At 35.7% G+C, this 27,513-nt stretch overlaps 1 protein-coding gene and 1 pseudogene across 10 annotated transcripts in view; both read left to right on the top strand.

Moving 5' to 3' along the window:
* Macrod2 (mono-ADP ribosylhydrolase 2) overlaps positions 1 to 27,513 on the top strand; it is a 2,026,591-nt gene that overhangs the window by 390 nt on the left and 1,998,688 nt on the right. For all 9 annotated transcript variants that reach the window (XM_085833735.1, XM_029471909.2, XM_029471907.2 and 6 more), the window contains exon 2: positions 5,058 to 5,174. In XM_085833735.1, coding sequence (XP_085689861.1) covers positions 5,058 to 5,174 — 117 coding nt within the window. The remainder of the gene's footprint in view (positions 1 to 5,057; positions 5,175 to 27,513) is intronic.
* LOC147005797 (uncharacterized) lies at positions 5,055 to 26,892 on the top strand (annotated as a pseudogene). The gene is made up of 3 exons (XR_015046120.1): positions 5,055 to 5,174; positions 22,769 to 22,866; positions 23,870 to 26,892. The product of XR_015046120.1 is annotated as an uncharacterized LOC147005797 (transcript).

The following is a 27,513-nucleotide window of genomic DNA, read 5'->3' as shown; positions in this document are numbered from 1 at the left end:
GCGCGCGCACGCCGCCGGCCACGCGCCGCCCCCGGGCACCTGCGGCTCGCGCACTTGTGGGCGCACACCCCTCCGGGCGCGGGGTCACCTCCTACCCCGCGTGCTCGCCTCCCGGCAGGCGCGCACCCCCGGGCTAGGGTACAAGTTGGTCAGGACCCCAGCTGGCACTTTGTACCTCCCGCCGGGTGTCCCGCGGACAGGTGCCGGCCGGCCGCTGTCACTCTGGCTGCAGTTGCTGAGCCTGGGGAGCATCTGCACCCGCACCTGCCTTCCTCCGGTCCCAGCCCCTGTCCTCCCGACATCCCAAAGTGGCTGGGGTCCCCGCTATGCTCAGCTGTAGTGTGACTTCTGAAATTTGGAACCCAAAAGGAGCATCTTGTCGGAGAGAATAAGTGCCCTCGGAGAAGTCTGAATGGGCTTTCCTTGGCAATGTGTTTCTCTGTTACATCCCCATTCATAGTGTGAAGTCGCACGGAGTAAGACAGCGAGCACTCTGTGAATGAACCCTTCCATCCCTGAGTTTTGTGCACACCAAGGCTTATCCAAATCCGTTAGATTGACAGCGGCACGGATTCCTTTAAGAAATAGAACTGTGCGATAAGTTCTTTTTCTCCTCCTGTCTGTCTCATCTCAGTTTCATAGGTCATATTGTGATGTAATGCTTGATTCTCTGGCATATTTTTCTTTATCTTTTTCTTTCTTCTCTTTTAACCCGTTTTCTTACCTCAACCTCCGACCCCAATTTCAGAAAAACTATTTGCATTGCTACTACCAACGTGCACCAAATTTGCATATAAAAGATGGAGCAAGGGTGTACCATTTCCTCAGGACTATCTTCTTACAGAACAGGGCTAAAGGGGTTGAACTCAGTTGAAAGGGCTAACTCAGTTGAAAGTTGATTTTCTTGCTGATAGCTTGTTAAACATTTTTGTTGCAAGTCTCTGTCCTTTGTGAACCTTTTGACCAAACAATGGACTTCAAAGTGAGAATTAGAAACAATTCTCTAAGTAGTGCCTGCTTTATGAAAAAAAGTATCGAGGAGGGAGTATTCAAATCAACTGCAGGGCAGTACGAATATGGTCGAATAGCGCAGTTAAAGTATCCTTTAAATATTGAAAGATTTGCTTTAGTGTCATTGTTTCAATGAGTGTGAGTGCTGAGAGAACTAAAAGTTAAAGTGTCACAGAACAAATACTGTTTAGCACGAGAGCTTGACTGCAGGGCTGGGACATAGCTCACTGGTGGAGCACATGCTGACCTCAGTGAGCCCCTACACCTGGTGCTGGGAAAAAACTAAACAGGCAAACAAGAGATCAGGAAAGAGCCAGGTATGTGAACTAGTGAGGCATTTTATTAGTGCTTAGTTTTTGTAGTAGCAATGTAAATTGAACACACTAATGTGAGCATTGGAAAAGTTATTTATTTATTTATTTATTTATTTATTTATTTATTTATTTATTGTATCCGTGTTCTATCTGCATGTACACCTGCTTGCTAGAAGAGGGCATCAGACACCATTATAGATGGGCTTCCATGTGGTTGCTGGGAATTGAACTCAGGACCTCTGGAAGTGTTCTTAACTAGTTAAGCTAGTGTTTTTAACTGCTGAGCCATCTCTCCAGCACCTAGCTTTGCATCATTGATGGTAGTAAAATATAGTGTAAAATCAATTTACATTGTACTTGGTAACATGAACCATTGAAATTATAGTGACTACCTAAGAACTGTTTTTACTATATTAGACAAACTGCTCCTAAAGTAACATCTATACACATAGATTATAATAAGCAGACATTTAAGAATTTTCAATATCTTACTGTTTTTGCCTTTCGTTTCTTCTATAGGAAAAATATAACCAAGTCTTTTCAATTAATTAATTAATTAACGTACCAACCAAAGTTTCTCCTACATTCTCTCCCCACAGTCGTTTTTCCCTCTCTTTCACTCATGACTCCTACTTTTCAGAAAAGGGGAGACCTCCCATTAATATTAACCAGCCTTGACATATGAAGATGCACTAAGACTGGGTGCATCTTCTCCTACTGAGGCTAGACAAGGCAGCACAGTAGGGGCAAAGAGTCTCAAAGGCAGGCAACAGAGTCAGAGACAGCCCCTGCTCCTACTGTTAGGAGTCCCACATGAAGACCAAGCTGTATAACTGTATGTATATGCAGAGGGCCTAGATCAAACCATGCATGGCCCCTTGACCAAGTTTTTTTTTTTTTTTGTTTAATAAAGAAGCAAATGCATAAAAAAGGCTTTTAGTAAAGTTATTTTCTTTTATCCCAAACTAAGCTATTTTTGCATAAAGCTTAAAGTTAAAGGGAAATATTATAAAGTGAATGCTTTATATCTCTCTTCTAGGGATGTCTGTTTTTGGAACAGTCAGGTGTGAAATATCATCTGTTGTTCCACCAAAAGGGAATTCAGGCTTTCTTGTATAATAAAGAAACCAATGGGATGCATGACCTTTTCCCTTTCATCCCACTGGAGAGTTGATGGCTTAGGACTTTTGCAGCTGTTATTGAAATCTAGATGAAGCCTTACCCAGTTCATTGAAATGTCAAGGCATTTTAGAAACATATTATAATTCAGTATACCATGTAGTAAGTAGAACTGTGTATATACTTGGTTCACAGAGAAAGGGCTCATTGTAAAGATGAAACATTAATAGAAGAGAGTTTGTGGTAACACCCAAGAAACTGTGTGTATGTCTTTTGCCTTTTGTGTGTTTCATTGCTTAAACAACTAACTGAAGTGTTCCTAAAAAGCACATATGTTAAATAAATATTGTTCTACTATTTTGTGGCCTGATTTAGAATCATTTAATGTGTATTTTCACTTCAAGTGTTGCTGTTTATCTCTTTGTTTTTATTGGATTATATTTGGTGTTGTTTGTTCTAAGTATGTAGTTACTTCTAAATAAATAGAATGACAGTTTTATTTCTGTCTATAACTTCTGACATTTACATAAACAGTTGCTTCATAATGTTTCTCAGCCTGATGTATAGTTGTAATAATTCTGCACTGTGATCTGAGCTTTTAAGGCAGTGCTTTAGCCACTGAGGGTCAGCCCCTTTTTCTGCTTTGTGAGCTGATATCCTATAATGAACAGGTGTCACTGCCTTTTTAGATCATGGAGAAAGCTTGTTTCACGGCATAGTAGCAGCCCTAGCATGTTCTTCATGGTGTCATTTTTTTAAAAAATATATTTAATTTAGGATTTATTCCCATTGTAGAGAAGCACTTTTCTTCTTTGTTTATAAGATTAACGCTGTGCCTGTGCTCTTTATCCAGTCACTTACAGTCTTTGAGATCTTGTGCCATTATTTACTCATTCTTGAGTATGTTTGATTTCTCACCATCTTCATCTTCTCTCTGCCTAAAACCGTGTTCTTTGTCTTTCCTGCCCACTCCCTCCCTCCCTTCTTCTCCTCCCCCATCCTTTTTCAGACAGGCTTTAATCCTATGAAGTTTAGGCTGGCCTAGCAATCATTGTCTAACCCAGGTTACCCCTGAATGTGTGGCATTTCTCTTGCTTCAACTTCTAAGTACTAGGATTGCAGGTGATAGACTTACAAGGCCTCACTTTCTTTTTGTTTAGTGTCTCATAGTCTCCTGGAGTTCACTTACATTTTAATGAGACTAGTATTTCTAAAGTCATTCAGTAATGATGACGAACATACTAAGATAATAGTCACTAAAGTCCTATCTCGTGCTCTCTGCTGTTTTTAATCCCTTAGATGCATTATGCGACTAATGCTCACAACTCACGAGGGTAGAAAGTTGTATGAAGTAACATAGATAGGGTCAAGCTTTAAATCCAGTTGTCCCATTCTGAATACTAGTTAGTACTGTTCTACAAGCTCCAGGATGTTTTGTGACCCAGTTGATAAGGCCTTTCCTGTAGAACTAGATAGTATTTTTCTCCTTGTATTTATTAAAGCTATTCCTTAATCACTTGGACTTTATAACCTTGTTGACAACTACATTTTATTTCATTATTCTTTCTAACTTGTCAAATTTGACAAATTTTCTTTTTTTCTTTTCTGTTTTCTCTCCTCTCTTCTTCTAGGACCAAAGTTTTATATCTTATATTGAAAAAATAGAATTACATTATTTTTTGCTTTCTAGTGTATCGTCTTGTGCATGTACTAGGATATTCATAATCAACTTTAAATGAGTGGTTTTCTTAATTGAAGGGAGAATAACAGCTTAGCATCCCATACAAGACCCTGTACAGCTTTGTTTTCCTTTATTTTTGGCTGTTTTTCACTTCTGTGGTCCTTCCCTGCCAGATAGCATCTTAAAGTTTCAATAAGCTATTTATATCTGCATGTTTTTATTATTGTTTTATTTGTTGAAACATCCTTACGTTTTACCTTTTCATGGGAAGACTCTTAACTATGCTCATTAGTAATGAGTTGTTATGAAAATTATTTTAGTGATTGGAAATACTTAGCACCACTTGAGCTCTTTATAAATGGTATCTGCTATTCTAAGATGCTGTTAGTTTTATATTTTAATCTTAAAACCAATGTACGTATATAAAATATGTATACTCTAATATCACATTGCCATTACCAGATTTAGAGTACACTTTTCACTGTCACTGCTGATGGCTTTGTAGCTATGTTTCTTGTGTTCTCACTGTTTGGACATGCTTGTTTCAGTAGTCGGTATTTTATTTAATTGATGCTACTTTATACCTTACTTATTTGCTCTTTTGTCCTGTGAACTGAAAGATCATTGTTCCTGATCTCTGTAAATGTATACCTTGCATGTACTCTGTGTTGCAGATAATGATGGGAAGAGTAAATTTCTTACTTCCTGAGCTACCTTAGGAGCTTTGTCTTGACCAACTTTGATTTTATGTTTCTTGCTACTGTGGAATTAATTTGAACTCCTTTAACCCTCAAATATGAAATCATTGGATTGCATTTTGGTATTCCTTAAGTCTTTGGTTAGTGTAGCATGATTAGTATTTATAAATGTATTCAGTAATTCCAAAGATTAAAATTTAAATACAAATGGAGATTCTGCTTTTATTTTGCAAGAACGTTTGCTGAAGATGACCTTAGAGGAGAGACGCAAAGAATACATAAGGGACTATGTTTCTCTGAGCACCATTCTATCATGGAAGGAAGAGATGAAGAGCAAAGGCCAAAATGATGGTAAGTTTCTCAGAGCAATGTTTCAGGCAGCTGCTGCTCCCTTATAGTGATGGTTCTTATAAGACAGTGGTTGACAGAAATGAATAAATTCATGAATGAGGTATTTTTGAAATTATTGCTTTGCTTTCGAAATTATTGTTTGCTTGTTTTTAGTTGCCTATCACATAGTTCTTAAGCTTGGGAATGAGTAGTAACATAAGTCATTCTATGGAATATAACACATTTATAGTATATACTTTTTTTTTACAGGTACTTTTTTATTCTTTAAAAACTATTCTGCAGCAGATCTTAAGAGAAATGCTATAGACATTTACTCAATGGTGGTGTGGCATTCTGAGCTTGTATTAATTTAATTTCTATTGGATTCTCTTTAGGTTATTTTAAGGATTACATATAGCTAAGAGAGTATATTGCAATACAGAAAACCAATAACATTTCGATAATTTAGACAATTATGTTTTTATGGTATTGTATTATGCCTATATGTAAAAACATTTGACAAAATTTACTTAGTCTTTTTGATTTGATGAAAGTCTGGATTGTATTAGAGTATAAATGGATTTTTAAGCATTGAAAGGGTACATGAAAATTGCTTATTCCATATCAAGTGGTCAGCCCAAAATTAATCTCACACACACACACACACACACACACACACACACACACACACACAAACACACTCTCTTTAAAGAAATAGAGGCCATTAATTTGGCAGGGAGATGGAAGGGGTTGGAGGAGGGGAAGGAAAGAAAGGAAATATTAATATTAAAATTCTATTTTAATAAAAATTTTTAAAAGTTTCTAAGCAGAAAATCATATATTTACAGATGTTTGATATATTTATCTCAAAATTAATAGGCACTGGTTTTAATCTTGATGCAAAGTTTAGACAAACAGCACACTTCAGAGCAGACTTGAGAGCAAGGAGTGGATTTGAACAATTCATTTTACAGATTGTGCCCTTAGACTGGTGGCAGCATGCAGGATACAGATCAGAAAATGAAAACTAAGTGTGGAGCAAATCTGTGGAGAAAAACAGCTGACTTAAGCTTTGGTGTTTGTAAAAAGAATGTAGTTAGGGTTGTGTTTCAGATACTCTCTTGAAAGGTAGAACAGACGTGGTGATGTATGCAGGTGAGGCAGGAGCATTACTACCAGTTTGACAACTTGGGTACCTAGTGACTGCAAGGCCAGTTAGGCTGGATAGCCTCACTCGACTTAAAATAACTGCAGCAACAGCAGAGGCAAAGCTTGTTAGGCTGAAAGTGGAAAGATCTTTTTAGTGGGTAGGTAGGGGAGTGACTTCACCTCAAGGGTTAGTGGAATCCTAGAGCCAGATGCTTAGCATGTTCACAGCTGACTTTCTGTTTATTATTTTCAATAAAGGCAAGGTGTTTTAGCAGTTGTCTCATTAGGACATTGAAAGAGGAGCTAGTGCTGTCTAATGCAAGAGTACAGGCCAGAAATCAGGAAAAGAGCATTTCTGCTTCTTGTTTGGGGCTCAGTTCTTTCTTTCTTTTTATTATCAGCAACTGGAAGTGAATACTTAGCTCCATGCCTAGCAAACCTCCCTTTGGTCTTTCTCTTTTCCTTCATCCAATTACCTTCTTGGTCACTGTTATAGATGGTCAGTTATCTAAAGATATGGTACACGATGTTCCTTTTAGCAAATTGGTTCTCTTGGGATAGAGTTACGGTCTTGGTGTTGCTAGAATATTTCAAAGATCAGTAGTTGATACTCATGCTGCTGTGCATGTTGCAACCACTTTCTTCTATTTAGGAACTTTGTTTTGTTGTTGGCTACTTCTGTTCTCTTTATTTCATTTAATATTTATGTATTTATGTAGTTGTGCACATGTGTGTGCATTTATCTATTTATCTATTGTATATGTATAGGTATATGGGTGTGTGTGGGGGTGAGTTACATTAGTGCATTAGTATCATAGCCCACATATACAGGTCAAAGAACATCTCACAGGAGTCAGCTCCCCACTTCCACTATGTGTGTTTTGGGAATATAGGTGAGCATCTTAATCTGCTGAGCCATTCCACTGGCCCTGGCTACTTCTGTTTAAAGATTCAGCCAACAAGTAACTGTGTGTGGTAGAATTTTGTCAGAACTAAGTAGTTTGGTGTATTCAGGAATATAAAATTCTAAAATATGTCTGCTAAGTTAGAAAATACACACTGAACAACTCCTGATGTCTCTCCCTTACATGGCACTGTGTATTTAATTCTGTGTGCCAAATATGAACTTATAATTTATAAGTGATTCAGTTATTTTATGCATTAATTTTTCTGTTAAGCTATTTTGAACCTGAAGGCATTCCGTGGGGAGTTGGGTGATGTGACCTGAATTGTATTTTTATTAAGCAGTGCTTTATCATTTACATGTGACATCTGAAATGTTATTTGCCGTTGTCTTTTGTGACCTGAAAACTGGTAGCTGGCCTCATCCTTGCAATGTAATAGTTTTATTATATAAGTGATGTTTGATAATTTTTTTACATTGTACATATTTTACACATTCTTCATACATACTTTGTTCTTTTCATCTCTTTAGTACTAAGTCATAGTAGAATATTAGTCAGATTTACTATTTTACTGCTTTAAAAGATGTTTAGTTAACTGGTGAATATGATCATTATGTACATGCATGAAATGTCATAGTAAAATTTATTGTGTGTAATTAGACACAGTGGGCAGCTGCACATATGAACTTCTAGTGATTGTGTCAGCATGCATAAGAACTGAGCAAGCTCAAGCTAGATACAATTCTAGCATGGAAGTGTGTGTGACTTCCTGTCCCTAGCTGAGGAAGTACTGGCCTTTGATAGCTGCTGAGAAAGATAGTTTTCTTTAATGGTGTCACTCCTGGATATTGACCACACTCCAAGGAAGGCCCCACACCTACTAATAGTTGGCTAGTACAAACTGGATTGGATGGTTTTGAAAGAAAGAAGGAAACCAGAATTGGGTAAGCAGGGATGTGAATCAGGGCGGAGCTGGGGAACCAGCCTGATCAAATTGCATTGTAAGATAGTCTCAGAGATTTAATAAAAACATTTTTTAAAAATAAAAATCTTTATAATTAATATATAACTAATAAAATACTTTAGAAAAGTCTTTATGAGACTCAGTCTTGCTGACAAGTATGGATGGTTTAATGGGACAATAAAGTGAACCTCTCTTTAAATGTGTATGAATATATATGCAAACTTCTCAGGCTATTTTGAAACAATTTATGTATATTATATCGTTTTATCCATTGTGTATATAAATATGCTTATATACACATGTTTAAAAGATACCATCATAGAAAATTAGCAATTCATTAATATAAATATCCAATTAGTGTGTTCATTTCCCCATCATCTTAGTTACTTTTCTGTTGCTGTGACAAAGCATCTGAGCAAGATTTAAAGTCCATGATCATCATGGTGGGGAGCATGACAGCAGGCAGGCAGGCATGGTTGAGAGCTTGTATCTGATCCATAAGCACGAAGCAGAGCAAGATGGGAGGGAAGGTGTGTGTGTATGTGTGTGTGTGTGTGTGTGTGTGTGTGTGTGTGTATGCATAGGTACCTGTGGAGGCCAAAAGGATGGGGAGGGAGGGAGAAAAGAAAAAAAGAGGGAGAGAGGGGAGAAAGGGAAAGAGAGAGCATGCATTTGAAAGTGCTAACTCAGTGTAATCTCAAAGCCCACCCCTAGTAATGCACCTTTTCCAACAAGGCCACACCTTCTAATTCTTGCTAAACATTCCACATCAGGAGCTTAAGTCTTTAAGTATATGATCCAATTGGGGGTCCATTCCCATTTACTACCATAACCATTGTTTTATAAAGGGCTTGGATTTTTGTATTGCTGGTTTACCTGAATAAATATCCAAACAAAAGGTGCTCAAGACATTGTTCAGCAATTTAAGAGTGCTTGTTCTTTTTCAGAGAGCTAGAGCTCCTCAAACCTCTTGCAATTTTAGCTCCAGGGGACATGATGGCCTCTTCTGGCCTGTGAACGAACCTGCACATACCAAAACATACTCATGCCCTCAGACCTCTCTCTCTATCACACTGGTACATAAATAAATAAAATTTTAAAAAATGTTAAAAAGACCTTAACAAGGTCAACACACTGTATTTAATCTTAGTTAATTTTAATCTTTCTTTAGTTCCTTTTCTTCCTGATTATAATTTATATTTTGGATACACTGGAGCTTTTTTTGTATTGTGTGAGTTTTCCTCTTTACCCCATGCAGCTGAATCACTGTAATTTCCTGCACTTGTTCTTCTCTTGTTCTTCAACTACTTGTAGTTAAACTCTAGAGCAGTGCTTCTCAACCTTCCAAATGCTGCAGTCCTTCAATACACTTCATGGTGTGGTGACTCCAAGCATAAAATTACTTTTGTTGATACTCGTTACTATAATTTTGCTACTGTTATGAATCATAATGTAAATATCTTACATGCAGCTTTTCTTAGACAACTCCTGTGAAAGGGTCATTTGACACCTAAAACAGTGGCGACCTACAGGTTGAGAACTGCTGTCCTAAAGGACAATTCAGATGTAGGTTAATGCTTTTTTGAAAAAATAATTTTATATCATTGTGCCTTTTCATGCATCAGGTCACAGAGTTGATGGTATGTGACCCCCCTCCCCTTGGTGACAGTATTGGTCACTGGGCTCACATCTGGTGTAAAGTCCCCTGTAAACTGCTGATAGCAGCCGTTGATGATTGCTGCTTACTTAGGTCATTTATTTCGTTAGTGGTTGAAAAATAGTGTTAACTAGATTTTATTCTTCGGTGCGTTATTATTATGTGTCCTAGGAGGACCTTGAATTTACTTTATAGCCAATGGTGACCTTGAATTTCTGATTCCCTTGCCTTCACCAACGAAGTGCTGTAATTGTAGGTCTGTACCACCACACCTAGAATATGTGGTGCTGGAGATGAGACAGGGCTTCTATAATGCCAGAAAACGCTTATCAACTGAGCTACACCTCTAGTCTATGAGTCATCATTTTAGATGTTTGAAGAGCAATTGAGAAAAAGAATAGCAAATCTTTATAATTATTTTATTCAAGTATCATAAAATATTCTTTAAAATGGTTTGGTTAGAAGAAAACTTTACATTTTTTATCTTATATATGCTTACATTCAAATCTGACATATAGGCCATTTAGAAAACACCTTACTTTAAAATTCTAAGGTGTGCAGTTTGTTAAGTCTGAATTACTGAGCCATTTTTTTGAGGTAAATGAAAATGTTTTGGCATGTATAGTTTGATTATAGAGTTGAAGCACATTTATAATCTTTAGTTTCTTCCACATTAAAATTAGTATGATTGCAAAAGTTCAGTATTATCGATTCTCCTTTCATTTGAACTAATTTCTACTCTTAAAAGTTATTTCTGTGGGAAGTGATGACATATCAGATATGGTATGCTTGTCACAACTACTTGGGAGGCTGAAACGGGGGTTTTAAGTTAGAGGTGTGTCTAGACAATGGTGTGAGAGCTTTTCTCCCATTTTTTTCTTTTAAAGAGAAAGAGAGAGAGGGGAAAAATTAAGCCCTAACTGCTGAGTTTTTCCTCTTTTTACTTTGAGTGGGATTTCCTGGTCAGTGAATGACTTGTGTACCAAGCTGAAAAGTCATGTTTAGAAATCATCAAAACCATATCTTTTTCACTTGTATATGAGCTTTTATTTTATTTTTAAATATATATTTTTGGTAATTTTATATATGAATGTGTAATGTATTTAAGTTTATATCCTTTTCCCACTAACCCATTCCAGTTCCTGCAAAGATCCCATCTCCAGGATTTATATTTTCTTTAAGTGTATTTTAATCATCTTTCAACAGTAGTATATAATACAGTACTTTTATTTTAGTAGGCTTATAATAACTACTTTTGGGTGTCACTATGTTTATTAATTATAAAGACTGAGGAAATTAGAATGTAAATACTGTTCTACAGAACAGTACATGGAGAAGGATGAGGGTAAGAGTTTTATTTTGTATGACATGCAATAATTTGTTTTTGTTTTTATTTTCCCTTTTTTATTGAAAATAGATGTTTCCCTCACATAGTGTGTCCTGATTACAATCTCCCTTCCCTCTACTTTTCCCAGTGCCTTCCCACTTCCTTTCTTATCTGGATCCAGTTCTCTCTCTGTCTCTCATTAGAAAACAGACAGGCTTCAAAGGGATGGTAGTAAAATAAGATAGAATAAACTAAAACAAAAACTAACAGATTGGAGTCGGGCAAAACAAACAAAGAGAAGGAAAGGACCCCAAGAGAAGTACAAGAATCAGGGATCCTCTCCTTTGCACATCCAGAAGCTCCTTCAAACACTAAACTGGAAGCCATAATATGTATACAAAGGACCTGCTACTAACCCTGTGCATGCTGCCTTAGTCTCTGAGTTCATAATATGCTTACATCATATTTAGAGGGCTTTTCTTGGTGTCCTCCATCCCTCTGGCTCTTACACTCTTTCTGTTCTACAAAACAAATAAAACCCAAAACCAATTCCTAATTGATTCCTAATGATTCCTAACGGCATTCTCTTATACTCGGGATCAGTGCCTTGTTCAGCCATCAACAGAGAAACTTCTGCCTGCAGCAGATGGGAACAAATACAGAGACTCACAGCCAGATATTATGCAGAGAGTGAGAGACCTTGAAAACCCATTCACAAAACAATGAGATGTGTCCATCAAATCCCTCTCCCAAGGGCTCAAGGAACCCTGAGGAAGAGGAAGAATGAGTTTCGTTTTTAACTAAATAACTATAAAAATAGAAGTTGGGGCTGGAGTGGTGGTGGAGATGGCTAGTGGATAAAGTTCTTGCTATACCATGTGTGAGAACCCAGAATTTGGATCTCCAGAAGCCACCCAAAAGTTATGGTGGCTGGCTGCAATCCCAGTGTTTGGGAGGGAGGTGCAGGGGATTCCTAGGGCAAACTGACTAGGCTAGCTGATCAGCAAGTTCTGGATTTAATTGAGAGTCCTTATTTCAGTAAATAAAGTGGAGAGGAATAGAGGAAGGCTCCCAATGTCAATGTTGAGCCTCTACTTGCATATGTGTATGTGCATCTCCAAACACATGCACCTGCATGCAAGCAAACATGCATGAATGCCACACATGCATGTGTACCCACCCATACACACACAAAAAAAACCATGAAATAATGTTTCAGACTTTAATAGTATCAACTATATTATGTTATCAAATGTTGGATATAGCTGAAGATGACCAACTAGTTGGAAAAATGGTGTTAAAACAGGCTGATTTAACCCAGGCTATTAGGAGGGAGAGGCAGAGGCAAGTGGTACCTGTGAATTCAAGGCCAGCCTGATTGGCAAAATGAGTTGTAGGCCAACCAGCGCTACACAGTGAAATGTCTCAAAAACAAAACAAAAAAATATAATATAATATATATATATATATATATATATATATATAAAATAAAGCAAAACCAGTTCTGAGTGCTAACAAGCTTTGTTCTTCAAGCCTTTGCTTTCGGTGTTCTCTAGATCGTTACAGCTAGCCTTCTTTGTGTTTCTTGAGTCTACTGTGCTTTAGTATTGGGGTCGAGTAGTGGGATGAAGCACTGATCATCTTACTTGCATAATTATTGTCACCTTTAAAGTCTTGGAGTTGAACTACTCCTCCCCCAACAAAGTATTTCTGTGCTCACTTTTGGAAAGTTTCACATTCCCCTTCCTATTCCTATGTCTTTTCTTCTTTCTTTCATCCTTGGCCCCTCATCTGTTTCTTTTTAAATTATAATCTTTCATAGATTTAACCAGCTCTAAAACCTGTTGGACCCTAGCAGTTTTTCATCTCTGCTCTCCAGCTGTTTTGCCCATCTTAAATTTTCTTTTAAAGATCAATCTAATTAATCTTTATCCTACACACTGCCTTACCCTATTTTCCTCTCACTCCTAATCTTATTTTTTATTTGAATAAACCAGATTATTTTAGATGATGGTAATATTTTGCATCTTTGTAATACAAGTTGCTTCTATTAAGTTTCAAATGTTGTATAACAATGATAAAGATGTTTCTTAACTTTTATATACAAATTCATAGGTTAGGTGCATTGTATATTGTTATTTTGTAGTATTTAATATTATTACAACTTCAGCTTCTGTAAATCTAAATGGTAACAGAGTTTAAGTTGAAGAAAAATATATAAGTTGAGCCCATTGCATGGATTTTTAAGATGTTAAGTCGTAATGCTTTTAACATGTTTCTGTTCAGATGTATTTATTTTGGCATTATTGGTTATTGTAGGAAGTTACTTTAATACTACACCCTTTTAAAGTCCTTTGCAGAGTTAACTTGCTTCAAAGCCAGCTATGATTACATACAGAATTTAGTTCTTGAGTCATTTTAAATAGCTTCTAAATATTTTGAAAATAAATGGTAACTGTATCTGAAAACACTGAGATTTCTGTGCAGTAATATTCTTGTGGAGACGAGCACTCACTGAATCAAACATTGTGAGGTATGGTTATTTGACTTGTGAAGTGGAGAAGATAAAGAATATATAGTTCCTATGGAATTCATAAATCATGATATGTTTCTGCATTTCTTCTGCTTTATTTTAAATATTTTCCTAGATGATTTTGACAACATATAAATAACATTTACTGTGTACTGCAGATGCAGTTCACCAAGTAATAAATTGTTCTTGTATTAAACATGTTAAAATGTAGAAACTAAACCAGTAATATTACATCTTATTTTAAAAATTTCTTTAAGGATAACTTAGAATTATGGATTTAAGATGAAAAATTCTTCATACACACACACACATATCATTCTATTATTTGTATTTTACTCACTAAATGAATTTTACAGTAAATGTGAGTTTTACTTAAATATTAGTTGCTCTGTGCAAACAAATACCCAGAGATTGGTACAAGTTGGTGGTACCAATCTGTAGAGTTTTGTAGAAAGAAACAAACATCCTGTTCCAGTAGTCTTCCATTGTGAGTCTTCATAACCTGTGCTCCATGCCCGATTTATTTATTTAAAATCTATGAATCTCATGACTATCTTCTATACAAAATTTAATTGCTGAATTTTTCTTGTAAGTACTGAAAAAAGAACTGAAGTGTAGCTTATTTCCATAGTTATGTGTTTGATCTACAAGGCTTTGGGTTATTGATGTAACAGTATAAATAACAAGTGCAGTTTAAAATAAGTAGCCAAGTGCATGCATGAACAAAATATAGAAGGTTTTTAGACTGAGAAGTATGCAAAGAAACTTGAATGTGATAAGGATGATTTTGTGACCATGCATATAATGATTTATAGGCCGTGAGGGTTTCGTACACTTTCTGCTTCACATTAAAGTAACTCATTCCCTCATTTTTTTGGAGACACTTCTCTTCTTCCATATTTTTCCTGTGTCTCATAAACACCCACTTCTTATTTATCTCTGTATCCTTCAGTTTTCTAACCCATCCATTCATTCTGGGATTAATTGGCTGTGTGTGATAGTGTGAGTGTGTATGTATGTGTGTGATGTTTGTGTGTGTGTGTGTGTGTGTGTGTGTGTGTGCATGAGAGAGAGAGAGAGAGAGAGAGAGAGAGAGAGAGAGAGAGAGAGAGAGAGAGAATATGAATAAGTGTGTGCATTCAGGGATGGGGGAGGTTGCCAGCTTTCCAGTCTACTCTTGTAAGATTTTAAACTAATTTTTTTGGTGAATTGTATCTTGGGTATTCTGAGCTTCTGGGCTAATACCCACTTATCAGTGAGTGCATAGCATGTGTGTTCTTTTGTGATTGGGTTACCTCACTCAGGATGGTATTTTCTAGTTCCATCCATTTGCCTAACAATTTCATAAATTCATTGTTTTTAATAGCTGAGTAGTACTCCATTGTGTAAATATACCACATTTTCTGTATCCATTCCTCTGTCGAGGGACATCTGGGTTCTTGCCAGCTTCTGGTTATTAGAAATAAGGCTGCTATGAACATAGTGGAACATGTGTGCTTATTACAAGTTGGAGCACTTTCTGGGTATATGCCCAGGAGTGGTATTAGTGGGTCTTCAGGTAATAATATGTCCAATTTTCTGAGGAACCACCAAACTGATTTCCAGAGTGTAAAATTTATCATTTTATTATTTTTCAACACTGCTGGTGGCATAGTGCAAGATTCCCATTGAAGTTCCTTTGAGTGTAACATTTAATGATTTTAAGTGACTTTACAGTGTATGTAACCATTCCTAGTATCCGTTTACAGAGAACCTTTTCATCTTTCTGAATAGAAAATGTGTGCTTGGGAAAAAAAAAAAACTACTAGTTTGTCCTTCTCACCCAGCTACTGCTATTTTCTAGTATATATTCTGTTTCTGGTTTTGTTAGTTCTGGATATCTGATGTGAATAGAATTATATAGTATTTATCATTTTTGTCTGGCCTGTTACACTTAACACACCATAGATTCATCCACATTGCTGCATGTGTTTCAGAATCTTGGTTTTAGTGTCTAAGAAGTATCATGAAAATGTCCTTTTTTTTCTCCACCAGGTTTTATGGGTTTCTATCTTACATTTAGGTTTTGATGGACTTTGACTTACTTTTTAAGTATGGTATAAAGTACAATTTTATTCTGCATGTAAATATCCAGTTTTCTAGTATCTTTTACTTTTGGTTAAGCCATGGTACCATTTGAGAAAATCACTTTTAAAATGCCCCACTGGTCTATAAGTTTGGACTAATGCCAAAATCACACTTCTTTGATTAGTGTAGCTTTGTAGAAAGTTTTGAAATCATGACATGTGAATCTTTTGCTTTGTTCCTTTTTTGGTCATGATTAGGTGTATTTCATATTTACTGAAATTCCGTGTGAGTTTTGGGGATTGTTTCTCTTTACAGAAACACCTTCAGGATATTGATAGAGATTGCGTTGAAGGTGCAGATCACTTTGGGTAGTAATATTATTTTTGCCATATCTTGTCTTTCATATGTCTTTCTGCTTACTTACATTATTTTTAATTTTTGAAATAAATTATTTTAGTGTTCTATGTAGAATCTTTCACCCCCTTAGTTAACTACCTCCATTCTTTCAAAGGTTATTTTAAATGGAATTATTTTAATACTTTTCTTGTGTATGGTTATTATTTTTATAAATGTAACTAATATTTGTATGTAGTTTTATATCCTACAGATGTTCTGAATTCAAGCTCATGATCATGCTTTAAATATCTTTGTATATAATCACTATGAACAGAGAGAATTTTTCTTCTTTTCTACTTTGGATGTCTTTCATTTCATTATCTGGTGAACTTATTCTGGCTAAAGCTTTTAGTACTATGTTAATGAAAAGTAATGAAAGGGACATCACTGTATTCTGATTTTAGGGGAAATGCTTTCATTTTTTTCATTATTGAAAATGTGCTGTTATTTGGATTTTTATGTTTCTCTTATGTTAATTTTCTGAACTTTCGAATATTTCTGTTATGTTTATGACACTTTCATTTTACTCCTAGTTTATTGAGTGTGTTTATGATGTGAAAGACAATTGGATTTGGTCAAATATTTTTCTGTGCCATTTGTAGTAAAAATGTAGTTGTTACCCTTCATTTTTTGGACCCCAAGTTCTAGTAGATCATGTGTTTCTAGGAACATATTGATGTCATTTAGAGGTGTGGAACTGCTTGCTAGTGGTGCATGTGAGTTTCAGTCACATCTTGGATCAAATATCAAGTCATATGGTCATATGTCATTAGTAGAAGTCTGAAAGTTATGTTGTAGTCATATGTTCAAGAAGAGAGCAAAACAGAAAACTGTTTTGTAAATAGCAATTATGTAACCACCACTCACATGGCTTCTTAAACAATCATATTCTGTTGAGAACAGCAGCAGAGTGCACTATTGCTCTGTATTACAGTAAAGAAGAAAAAATTAGCATTGTTAATTAAACTATTGTGCATTATTCAAAAATTATCAGTTCCAATAAATATAAAAACCAAAACTTCCTCTTTGAATATAATCAACACTTTTGGATTTACTGGGGTATTTGTTTTATCACATTTTCTTTGAACATACTTGGCAACAACTGAAATAAACTGGTTAAGGTGCTCACTCCTCAAATGACTTGGCATTCAGAGTCCAGTTTATCTCAGTGATTTTTTTTCCCTCCCTGTTGTTTATTTTCTCACACAATATTGTATTGTGGAGTTGAGAGAACTGGTGATACAAAACTACTTAAAAATGTACTCTATTTCTAGCTGAGGGTTTTTTCTAAACCATTATACATGTTCTTCAAGATTTAATGTTGTGGTTTCCTGATATTTTCATATTGTCTTCAGCAAATTACTAATACCTTTTAATATCCTTTTTACAAATGATGATTAAATAAATTGTTGTCTGAAAGCTGAGAGTTTGCAGTTGACTTATTAGGTCATCAGAAATGATAACTAAATTATCACAAAAGCAAGGAAAACTGTTAATGCAGCTCCAGTAGCAACAGTAATTGCCCTAATTGTGTTGTAGCACCTGCCCCCATCAGAAGTGTTCATGTGCTTTAAAATAAGGCTTTGCATTAGAAATATATAATAAATTTCAATCAAAATTTAAAATTAGGTGTGTGTGATAGATACTCTACCCCTCTATGTATGTGCGTGCATATGTATGTATGTATGTATGTATGTATGTATGTATGTATGTATGTATTAAAGATGGTTCTATTAGGTAGCTCTGACCAGCCTGGAACTTATGGTGTAGACAGACTAATCTTGATCTCATGGAGATGCAGTTGCCTTTGCCTCCTGACTATTGACATTAAAAGCATGTGGTACAACACCTGATGGCTCAAGATTTTATATTTTAATGTTTTGGGATTTTTTTTCCCTCTAACAGTGCCTAGCTAGTCTAATAAAAATACTGTTTACTAAAATTTATTAGACTACATTTTAGCAAATCATAGTGTCTATTTTGGAAAATGGCAATATGTAGGTAAGATGCACGACTAGCTGTTTTTAAGGGTTCAAAGTAACATTTTGGAACATTTATTTGAAGTTATGTATCTGATTTTAGAACAACAAAATAACAATTTTAGAAAATTAACTTATCTCACATGGAACTGACTCCTGAAAGTGCACTTTCTTTCATCAGGAAATAAATATTCTGAGGGGTTCTGGATGAAAATCAGTCAGGTTTAGTAAAAGCAATTTTTTTATGGAAGATGATTGGCAAAGTTGTAGAAGGTTCCTGAATTGACTGTGAGATGTTTATTTTAGGTTAACCTAACCTTATATTTCATGCTGTTCCCTTTCTGACCACTGTTGGTATAACAGAGCAGTATCTCTTGGTGATCAAAACATTTGGGGGTCTATTCAAAGGCAACTTAGTGCAGACCAGCATTCTGTTTTACTCTGTTCACTAAATGATTGAATACATTAAACCAGGCAGTTCTTTCCAACATTGGTTGCTGTTGATTGGAACAGTGGGAAAGTAGAACTAAGAAATGGTATTTTTTTTTTCTTGACAGGTTTGTTTGTAAAATATTATAAACTTGACTTTTCTGGATGGACAGCCTATCTTTGGGTGTTTTTGTTTGTTTGTTTGTTTTTAAGGATTTACTTGGTTGTAGGACCATTGAGAATTTTATTCATATTAGCAATAAAGCAGTTTCAGGAAAATGACTCGCCTGTCTATCTATTTGCCATTTGCCTATCTACACATCACACACCTTATCATTGTTTTTTGATTTTTTTAGTCAGACTTTGACAGAGCACAACACATACTTCCTATCTGTAGACCCAGCATTGTGGCTTCTCATTTTTTCACTTCCCACCACTCCTTTTTCACTTTTTTGGTTTGAAATCCTCAAGCACTATTGTGACTTTATTAATGGATTGTGAGCTGTGGTTTGAAGACACAACAACAACAACAACAACAACAACAACCACCACCACAGTTGACAAACTCAGATATGTGTGAAGCATAAAAATGCAAAGCAATACTGTTTTATACACACACACACACATATACACACATATATACATATATAAAAACACATGAATTCAACATCATGATAACATCAAACTTTGTTTTCTTCAGGAGGAAAAGGATGGCATTTTTCTGTTATCCAGATTAAAATTTTCCTTATGCACAACAGTGAATGCATAGCTGTTTATTAAGTAAAACTTTATACTTTGTGTATTTCAGCTGCTTTATAATGCATTTTGTTTTTGTTTTTTAAATAGTGTAAGGCTGGAGATGTAACTCATTTGAAGATTGCTTACCTCTCATGAACTAGGGCCTTGAGTTCTACCTGTAGCAAAAGGAGAAAGTAAAAAGTGACATTGACCGTCAAACTGAATTTTCTTGTAGAAAGTGGTAAAAATAGTTAAACATGATATGAGCATAGTTTAAGTAGAGTAGATAATGTTGAATTATTAGGCGAGAAACAGGAATTCTGGGAGTAAATATAGTATGTGTAACTAAAACAGCAGTGACTAAAATTTTATTATTTTATGAAACTTTCCTATTGTGAAAAAATCCTTCAAATAAGGCACACTGAAGAAAACTTCTGGTAAATCCAAACTTTTAATTTCAAGGACTACCAACAAAGAAAAATTAAGTTTCCAAGAAAAGTGAAAAAGATCGAACTAAAAATAAATCTGAGTATCATTTGTTTTTTTGATATGCTGGGAAAATTTCAGTAAATTCCAAGGTGATCCTAGAGTTCTGTGTATAGCGGAACTTCGTCAACTGTGAAGATAAAGCTGTGCTTCTTCAAAGGGGCTATGAGCTACAATACCAGATACATGTAAATAAGTATGTTATTTGAAAATATTAAGTAAAATGAAATGAATCAGAGTAAAGAGCTCTTTACCAAAAAAGGAGTTACTTAATACTTAACAGTATTGGAAAAAGCAAAAATCTCAAGCCTGTGCACTTTTAATTTAAGGTTTAGTTAATGTAAAAGAAAGTGCTTTTAATGAAATGGTAAGCATGGAAGAAAAATGACAACGAGGAATGAGATTACAGATGCTTTAGTGAAGCTTGTGCTACAGTGAATGGGAGTGGGTTGGAGGGAAGGAAGACTATGCTGTGTAGTGTGAAATGCAAAGAATTCATGCATACAGACTTCCAGAAGTTACTTGTTGGAAATCTGAGGAGACTTGTGGTAAAGAAAAATGAATGACTTGTCCATCCAGCCTCTCCATGTCTGTGTGAAAGAACTAAACGTGTTTGAGGGCCAAGGCAAGGCCTGGTGCCCCACAGTTGTAGTTGTGGCACTTGCAGGGCTTAGTCAGAAAGATGGGTAGTTAGCTCAAGGCTTTCTGAGCTGTATAGATTCAAACAAGGCAGAGAGGCACTGAGTAGCAAGATCAGCACTGAGTTGTAAAAGAAGATGCCATTAGTGCCACCTGTTTTGAGAAAATCCCTTGATGATGCAAATAAGGGTGAATGAGAAGGACAGAGAAAACCTCTCTTTGTGGTTACTAGAGTCCAGGGGTTCTACTCTTAAGGTGTACACATGCCCCCAGGCACTTTTGTACTCTCAAGTATTAAAATATTCCATATCCACAGATAAACTAAACCTGAGGTGGGGTGTTAGGTCTAACCTGGAGGTAGGTGTTCATCAGGCATGCACTAGGCTTTGAACTAACATCCTCAAAATAAAAAGAATTTTAAAAATTGAAAATACATAAAAAGGAATGAAAATTAGAAATAAAAATAATCAAACCAAATCAACAATAATAACAGTCACTGAAACAAAACTCCATTTTTGTTTTTAATAGACTCAAAGAGTCAACTGAGGTGCTCATCAGATTAACGGATTTTAAAAGTTTACTGGAGCCTCTGCCATCGTCCTTTGTACAGTGTTACCAGGAATATCTGCAGAGTAAGGTTGTTCAGATGACGAATCTGGAGGCTTCTGTCATGTGGTAAAGATTGTCCATAAGTGGACTGAGTTGGAACTTAAACCTGTAACAAGCCTTTGGAGAATGACAGTATATATGGGAGAAATCTAGTTAGATAGTTCTAGAACATTCTTAATAGTTTTGGCTAACATGGGTCACTAGAAAACCAATAATCTAAAATGTAAAATTAACTAAGGAGAAAAATTTATACCAGAAAGCTAACAATACAAAATAGAATGTTAACTAGGCAAAAAAAAAAAAAAAAAAAAAAGGGGGGGGGACAATACATAGACATTAATGTTGTTTTCCCAATATTGATAGGATAAAATAGTCAAGTTTTTGCTTTGGTTTTGGTTTTTCAAGATAGAGTTTTTCTGTATAGCCTTTGCTTTCCTGTAACTCTCTCTGTAGACCAGGCAGACTTCAAACTCACAGAGATCCATCTGCCTCTGCCTCCCAAGTGGAATTAAAGGTGTGGACTACCACTGCCCAAGACAATCATGGATTTTTGAAAGATGCAATATGCAGAGATCTGACTGTTAAAAATTTCAAAGGAAGGACTGCAAATTGAATTATCAATGTAGAAATAAAGGTGAATTATATAAAAGTGACTCGGGACATAGCATTCAACTACTTCAGTCTTTTGAAGAGACAGGGACAGATAAGTAAAGAAAAATTTCTAGTGGCCAAGGAATTTACGTGAATACTTACTAAAATAAGTGAGTGATATTGATAATGTATTCATAAGAAAAGCATCCAGGATATACTGTGAAGAAGCAAGATGTGGAAACAGTGTGATAAGATGGTGCTTGTGTTCAGAAATTATGTGCAAGTTCCTAAAATCACAAGAAAGGACATGAAATGTTAATAAAGGCTTCCCTTTGAGAAAAAAAAAAAAACAGTGGAAAGACAAGAGGAATATTTTTCCTTTTCTTAACACAATTCTGTTCTGTAAGGAATACTTTTATTTAAAAACGGAAGTAAGAATTATGTTGGCTAAAAAGCAGGATGACAACGCTCGGGTAGCAGTGGTGATCTAACCCACGTTAACACTTGCGTGTGATCGCAAACCTGCAGCTTCTTTATGAAGTACGTTTCCATTACTTTTTATGAAACCATCTTCTTGAGACTCTGACATGGTAACTTTTTTTCTAGAGTATTATTGTGAGGATGACCAATAATTTCCTTTAGAATATGAATTTTATGCTTGATATATATGTAAATAATACCTAAAAAGTAAGGATCTTTTTCCCTTGGGACAGGGCTTTATATTGTAGCACAGGCTGCTGTCCTGTAGATTACTGTGTAGCTGACCTTGGGCTTGTGGCAGTCCTTGTGTCTCAGCCTTTTGAGTACTGGATTTATAGGTGCGGCCTACTGTTTGCTCATAAAGTATCATCTCTAGAATCTTTTGTGGAAATAGAGTGTATATGTTAAAATAATGAATGATGAAGAACAAAATCCAAGAGAATTATATAGTGAGGATTCTGAGGCATATTCTAGTGGGTTGTTTTGGGTTGAAGGTAGGAATTCCTCAGTATTAGGATAACAGTAATGAGAAAAATCATGGAGGTATGAAGGTGGTATCCTTGGCCACCTGAAAGTCTCCACCCTTTTTGTGAAGAGATGGATGTAGTCCTTGGTCTCAATATGCCACATCTACTATAAACTTCTGAACCCTCCACCATCATTCAGGATGCATCCCTAATGGTTGGAGAAATGGTGGAGAATGTCATGGGAGAGAGCACCTGCAGATCCTTGCCTGAGACCGTTATGGAAAGAAAGTCTTACAGGTATTCTTCTTCTTGCATGTTTTACTTGGTGACTGTGCTTTAACTGGATAGAATAGGTTTTTGTTTTTTGTTTTTTTTTTTTAAAGGAAGGCATGGGTACTGTGGGGGAAATCTGGGAGATGGATCACAGTGTTATAATGCATCAGTGGTCTTTTCCAAGAGTGATAGAAAGTTTATGAAAAATAGCACCTATTTGTGTAGTGCTTATACTGTTTCTGTAATAAAGGAAATTGTATCAGAGTTCTTGAATTCCAAACGCAAATGAGTAATAAGATTTACCAGAAGCATTTTGCTACAAAACATGGAGATTCAATAATAATAGCTATCAATAACTTTCAAAAACCAATGGAAAATGTTTAGAAATGTCATCATATTGGTTTTTTAAAAATTTTGAATATGTACTTTAAAACTTATTTGTAGCAAGAATTTTTATTATGTCTCCTTTGGTTGTGTTAACTGGCTGTTTAACCATTTGACACCCTGATTTACTTCTCAGACATGACAATGTTTAACACAGCTGTGCATTTTAATTAAGTGGCTAATTAACTACAGCTTCTTAGGTCTTTCTTTCTCAATTTTTCCCTAGAGTAGTGGAGATTCAAGTTCCCAGAGTTCAGAAAATGACTTTTATGATTACTGGTCTCATTACATCTTAAAGTATTGCAAACTTTTTTTTTTTTGACTAAATGTCAGGGAATTTTGTAGAGATTTTCTACAAATACTCTTCCAAGTTTTAATATCTGACCATTGGTAATTCTCTTATGCTTGTAGATGATAAGAAATACCTGTGGTTATAGGGAAAGTTGCTTTTCAAACTTAGAGCAGTTGGAACTTATACCTATAACAACCTCTATGAATGTCTACATAAATTGGCTAACGTAATATAAAAGCATACACTAGTAAGAATTTCTTTATTTTTTCTTTGTTTTCATTGAGAATAAGAAATACAGCTTTTAAAAAACAGAATTTTATGTAATTTTCTTATTTATTTATTATTTTCTAGCTTGGGCAATAGGAAAAGAGGCCCTTTATCTGATCTCGTTTTCCAGTCCATTTTGAATCAAGAAAGACTCATTGAAGACTCCTTGAGAAGAGTCTGCTTTGAAGAAGAAAAACAGACAAACAGGGTGGGCAAGGGAGTGAACTTCCTGAAGGCAAACAGACAAGAAGGGTGGGAGATACATGCAGTTTTGTTGCATGTCTAACTAACACTGACCTTCCTGGAGTCAACATTGAGAACTGAGAAGGTATTAAACTTAAAAATGACTGAATTTTGTGAGTTTTAAAGAAAAATGCAGGTTTTCTAGTGTGGACAGGCAACTGGACTTCAGATCTCAGACTGTGTCTCTCTACTGGTTATAGTCATCAGTCTTGAACATCCAGTGCAGTACTTTGCCTTCATGAATGGTGGCAGCTGGCTATCTTTTCAGCAGAGCTTCCAAGATGAGTAAAAAATAGTGTCTGCCAAAACCTAAAACATACAGTCTGTGTGTTTATCACTAGACCTTTGTAATGTATTTCTCTTGCATTTAAAATTTTTATGGTGCTTAACCTTAATTGTGATTTTTTTGTCAATAAATAACTTTTCAAAAGAAGTATGATTCCTGTTTATGCTTTGATCAATTCCCTAATTGTACCCACAGTCAGCTTGAAAGAATTGATATTTTATTTTTCTTCATGAGTATACAGTTTATTGTATGTGATCTTACTGTTTGTTTTTCTTCAGATTTTTCAGAGACTTTTGTACTAATTTTTTCTTTGACAATTTTACCCATGTAACAGTGTATTTTGATCATATTTATTCCCAACTCCCCCATCTCACTCTCCCTAAGGACCCACAGCTTGTCCTCCTTTCATGATGTCCTCTTCTTCCTCCTGCAAGTCACTGAATTCAGTTACTGCTGCCTATTGGAATGCTGATTGATTTTATTGGCTTACTCTTGAGCAAGTAACCATAGCTGCACCGAGTTCATGTTTGCAGCAGTTATGTCACGTCTAGAGATAACTTTTCACAATATTCCTCTCCATTCCTGTCTTCCACCTTCTTTCTTTCTTCTCTTCCATGGTATTTCCTGAGCCTTGAGTTGGGTATGTTGATATTGGTGTCCCGTTTAAGGCCAAGCACTCATTAGTGACTGACTCCCAGCACTTTGGCCAGTTACAAACCTATGTATCACTCCTGACTTTTGCACAGAGAAGCTACTTTGACCAAGATTGAGGGTAACACTAATGTATGGATGTAGTAATAAATGTTTAAAAGTCAGTTAACAACATGTTCTCTTATAAAAACAACACTGGGTTTCCTGCTAGGACATGTGACCTCCCGAGCCCTGGGCTTTTGACCAGTTTTATAGTACCAGTATATTCCTTCCTTGGAGCAAGCTTCAAGTTCAGTCAAAACAATGGTTGCTTCTTTGACTGACCTTCGTGATACTACTGCACCGTTGGGTACTTCTTGCCTGGAAGGTTTTTACTGTGGCATGTAGGGTTCACAGCTGGGTAATACTGTTGATGAATTTCTCACCCACCAGCCTGTATAGCACCTAGCATTATGAAAGCGAGTCAGCAGGAAGGAAGTTTTCAGGTCAATTCAAGATTGATTTCTGTATGTCCTGTAACCAAAGTATGCTGTGTCTTTAGCAGTAGGATCTTACCATCTAGTTCTGGGGAGCAAATGAGAAATGGCAGCAATCTGTTGCTTTTGGGAGGCAGTCTTTAACATTTCCTGTCTAGTAACTTAGAGACAAGTATTCCATATCAAGCACTGAGAGTTTCATTTAATATTCAGTTTTCCTTCTTCCATGCATGTTAACTATGTTCAAACTTCTTTTTACAAAGAAATTACATTTTTAAATTAGCTTACAAAGTGGTGGGTTTCTTAAGTCACTTTTTCTTTTATGTCCTTAGTCTTGGTAATCTACTCCCAACCTCTCTTCTCTGCTTTCTTACCCCAATACTTGCTTAAACCTTTAGCCCTCAATATTCCTCTACTCTACTTTATAACATGTGTGTTCTATATCTGACCTCTTTAAAACCTGTTCTCCCCCAGAGAGAGTGATTGATCTTGTATTAATCTTATACTAAAATTTGACAAATTGATCTCACATTTTGGAAATTAATATAAATGTATGGAAAGAATCTTATAAATTGAGTTGTGTGGGCTATTTAAAAATAATGTTAACTTTTTATAGTACATGATTATAATAATGTTAGGTGGCTTTTCTCCAGAAGAGAAGGAGTTTTATGACTTTGTACTTATAATTAATTACTTTAGTATGATTTCTGAGTCCTGACTTTTCATTCTTTGGTCTTTTTTTTTTTTTTTTCGGTCTTTTATTTTAAGTACTTACAGAAACACGTTTTTGTCTAGTTTGAACCATGACCAAATCCCTGACAGAACCATCATTAGGGAGAACCAGATGTTATAGTCCAGCATGGCAGAGGGCACAGTCTTTGGCAGCAGTACCTTGAGGCAGCTGGCAGAGTCACCCTAAAACCCCATAGCCTGCTCGTATGGCTCTACATCTGTCAGCTGGGTCCTAAACCTCAAAGGTTTCACAACTTCTCAAAATAGTGGCACCAATTTGGGATCAGGTGTTCAATCTCATATGCCTATGGGGGACATTCCATATTCAAACCATAACTATATTTATATTGTCTAAAATGTGTCTTTCTTTAAAGAGGTTTTCTTAAATGAAGATTCTCATGTGCTGAGGTCTTTTCCTGGTTGCTTCTTACTAATACAGACAAAAGGATGAGTATATACCTATGTAAAGGTGTGGCTTGCTTTAGTCTTCCCCAGTGAATTACGCAAACATGTTTGCTTATAGTGACAGCAAGCTATAAATAACCATTCATCAGAAGAATGAGTGGCCACTGTGAAGTATGCTTAGTCTTAGAAAATGGGCTTTCTCTCTTTTTCTGTCAAGGTTAAGGGATGTTTATGATATCTTAATAAATGATGAAAGCATGTTCTAATTCACATATAACTGTTTTCAAAGTCTCATATTTCTGTAAAATGAGTATATTTGAACCTAAATAAACTCATAACATATAGGATGGAAAATAAAGATTAAGATATTTGCTTTTCAATTTTTTTGTATTATTTGGTTTCAGGAAAAATAGTAGATTTTTTTTAAAAAATGATTTTCAAGGAGGGAGGAGATGACTAATGTTAAAATACATAAAATATAGTTTTATTGTATTTTATAACTAAAATAAAATTTTAATTACAGAAAATACTTCTAGGGGTTAGTGAAGTACTTAAAATTCTTCCTTAAAATTCTTCCATAAAAGACTCATTTAAGGGACCTTTATGACAGGGGAAGATCTTTGAAAATACAGAACCTTGGCTTCATCTTGTCATGATGATTTCTAGCAAGTTTGGAAAATGACCCTCTTGTATTGTCATCCTGAACACTTCATGTTTATGGTCTTTACCTGGCACACAGTATAGCTGCTACTATAATTACCTCTTCAACTTCCCCTCTCCCCACTGGCCTTTTACATACAGGATTATCCAAAGTACTTGTATTTATCTTAATTATATGTTTACTTTCTCTTCTATTACTCTGAAAGCTTATTTGGTGGGCATATGCTGTCTTAGTGTTTTTCTTCTCTATGATTAGTAATTGGTATGAATTGATA

This window comes from Mus caroli, unplaced genomic scaffold, assembly GCF_978045245.1.
Source record: "Mus caroli unplaced genomic scaffold, Mus_caroli_1 scaffold_2, whole genome shotgun sequence".
Classification (NCBI taxonomy): Eukaryota; Metazoa; Chordata; class Mammalia; order Rodentia; family Muridae; genus Mus; species Mus caroli.
The sequence above is the reverse complement of the archived record's forward strand: the minus strand, read 5'-3'. Positions and strand labels throughout refer to the sequence as shown.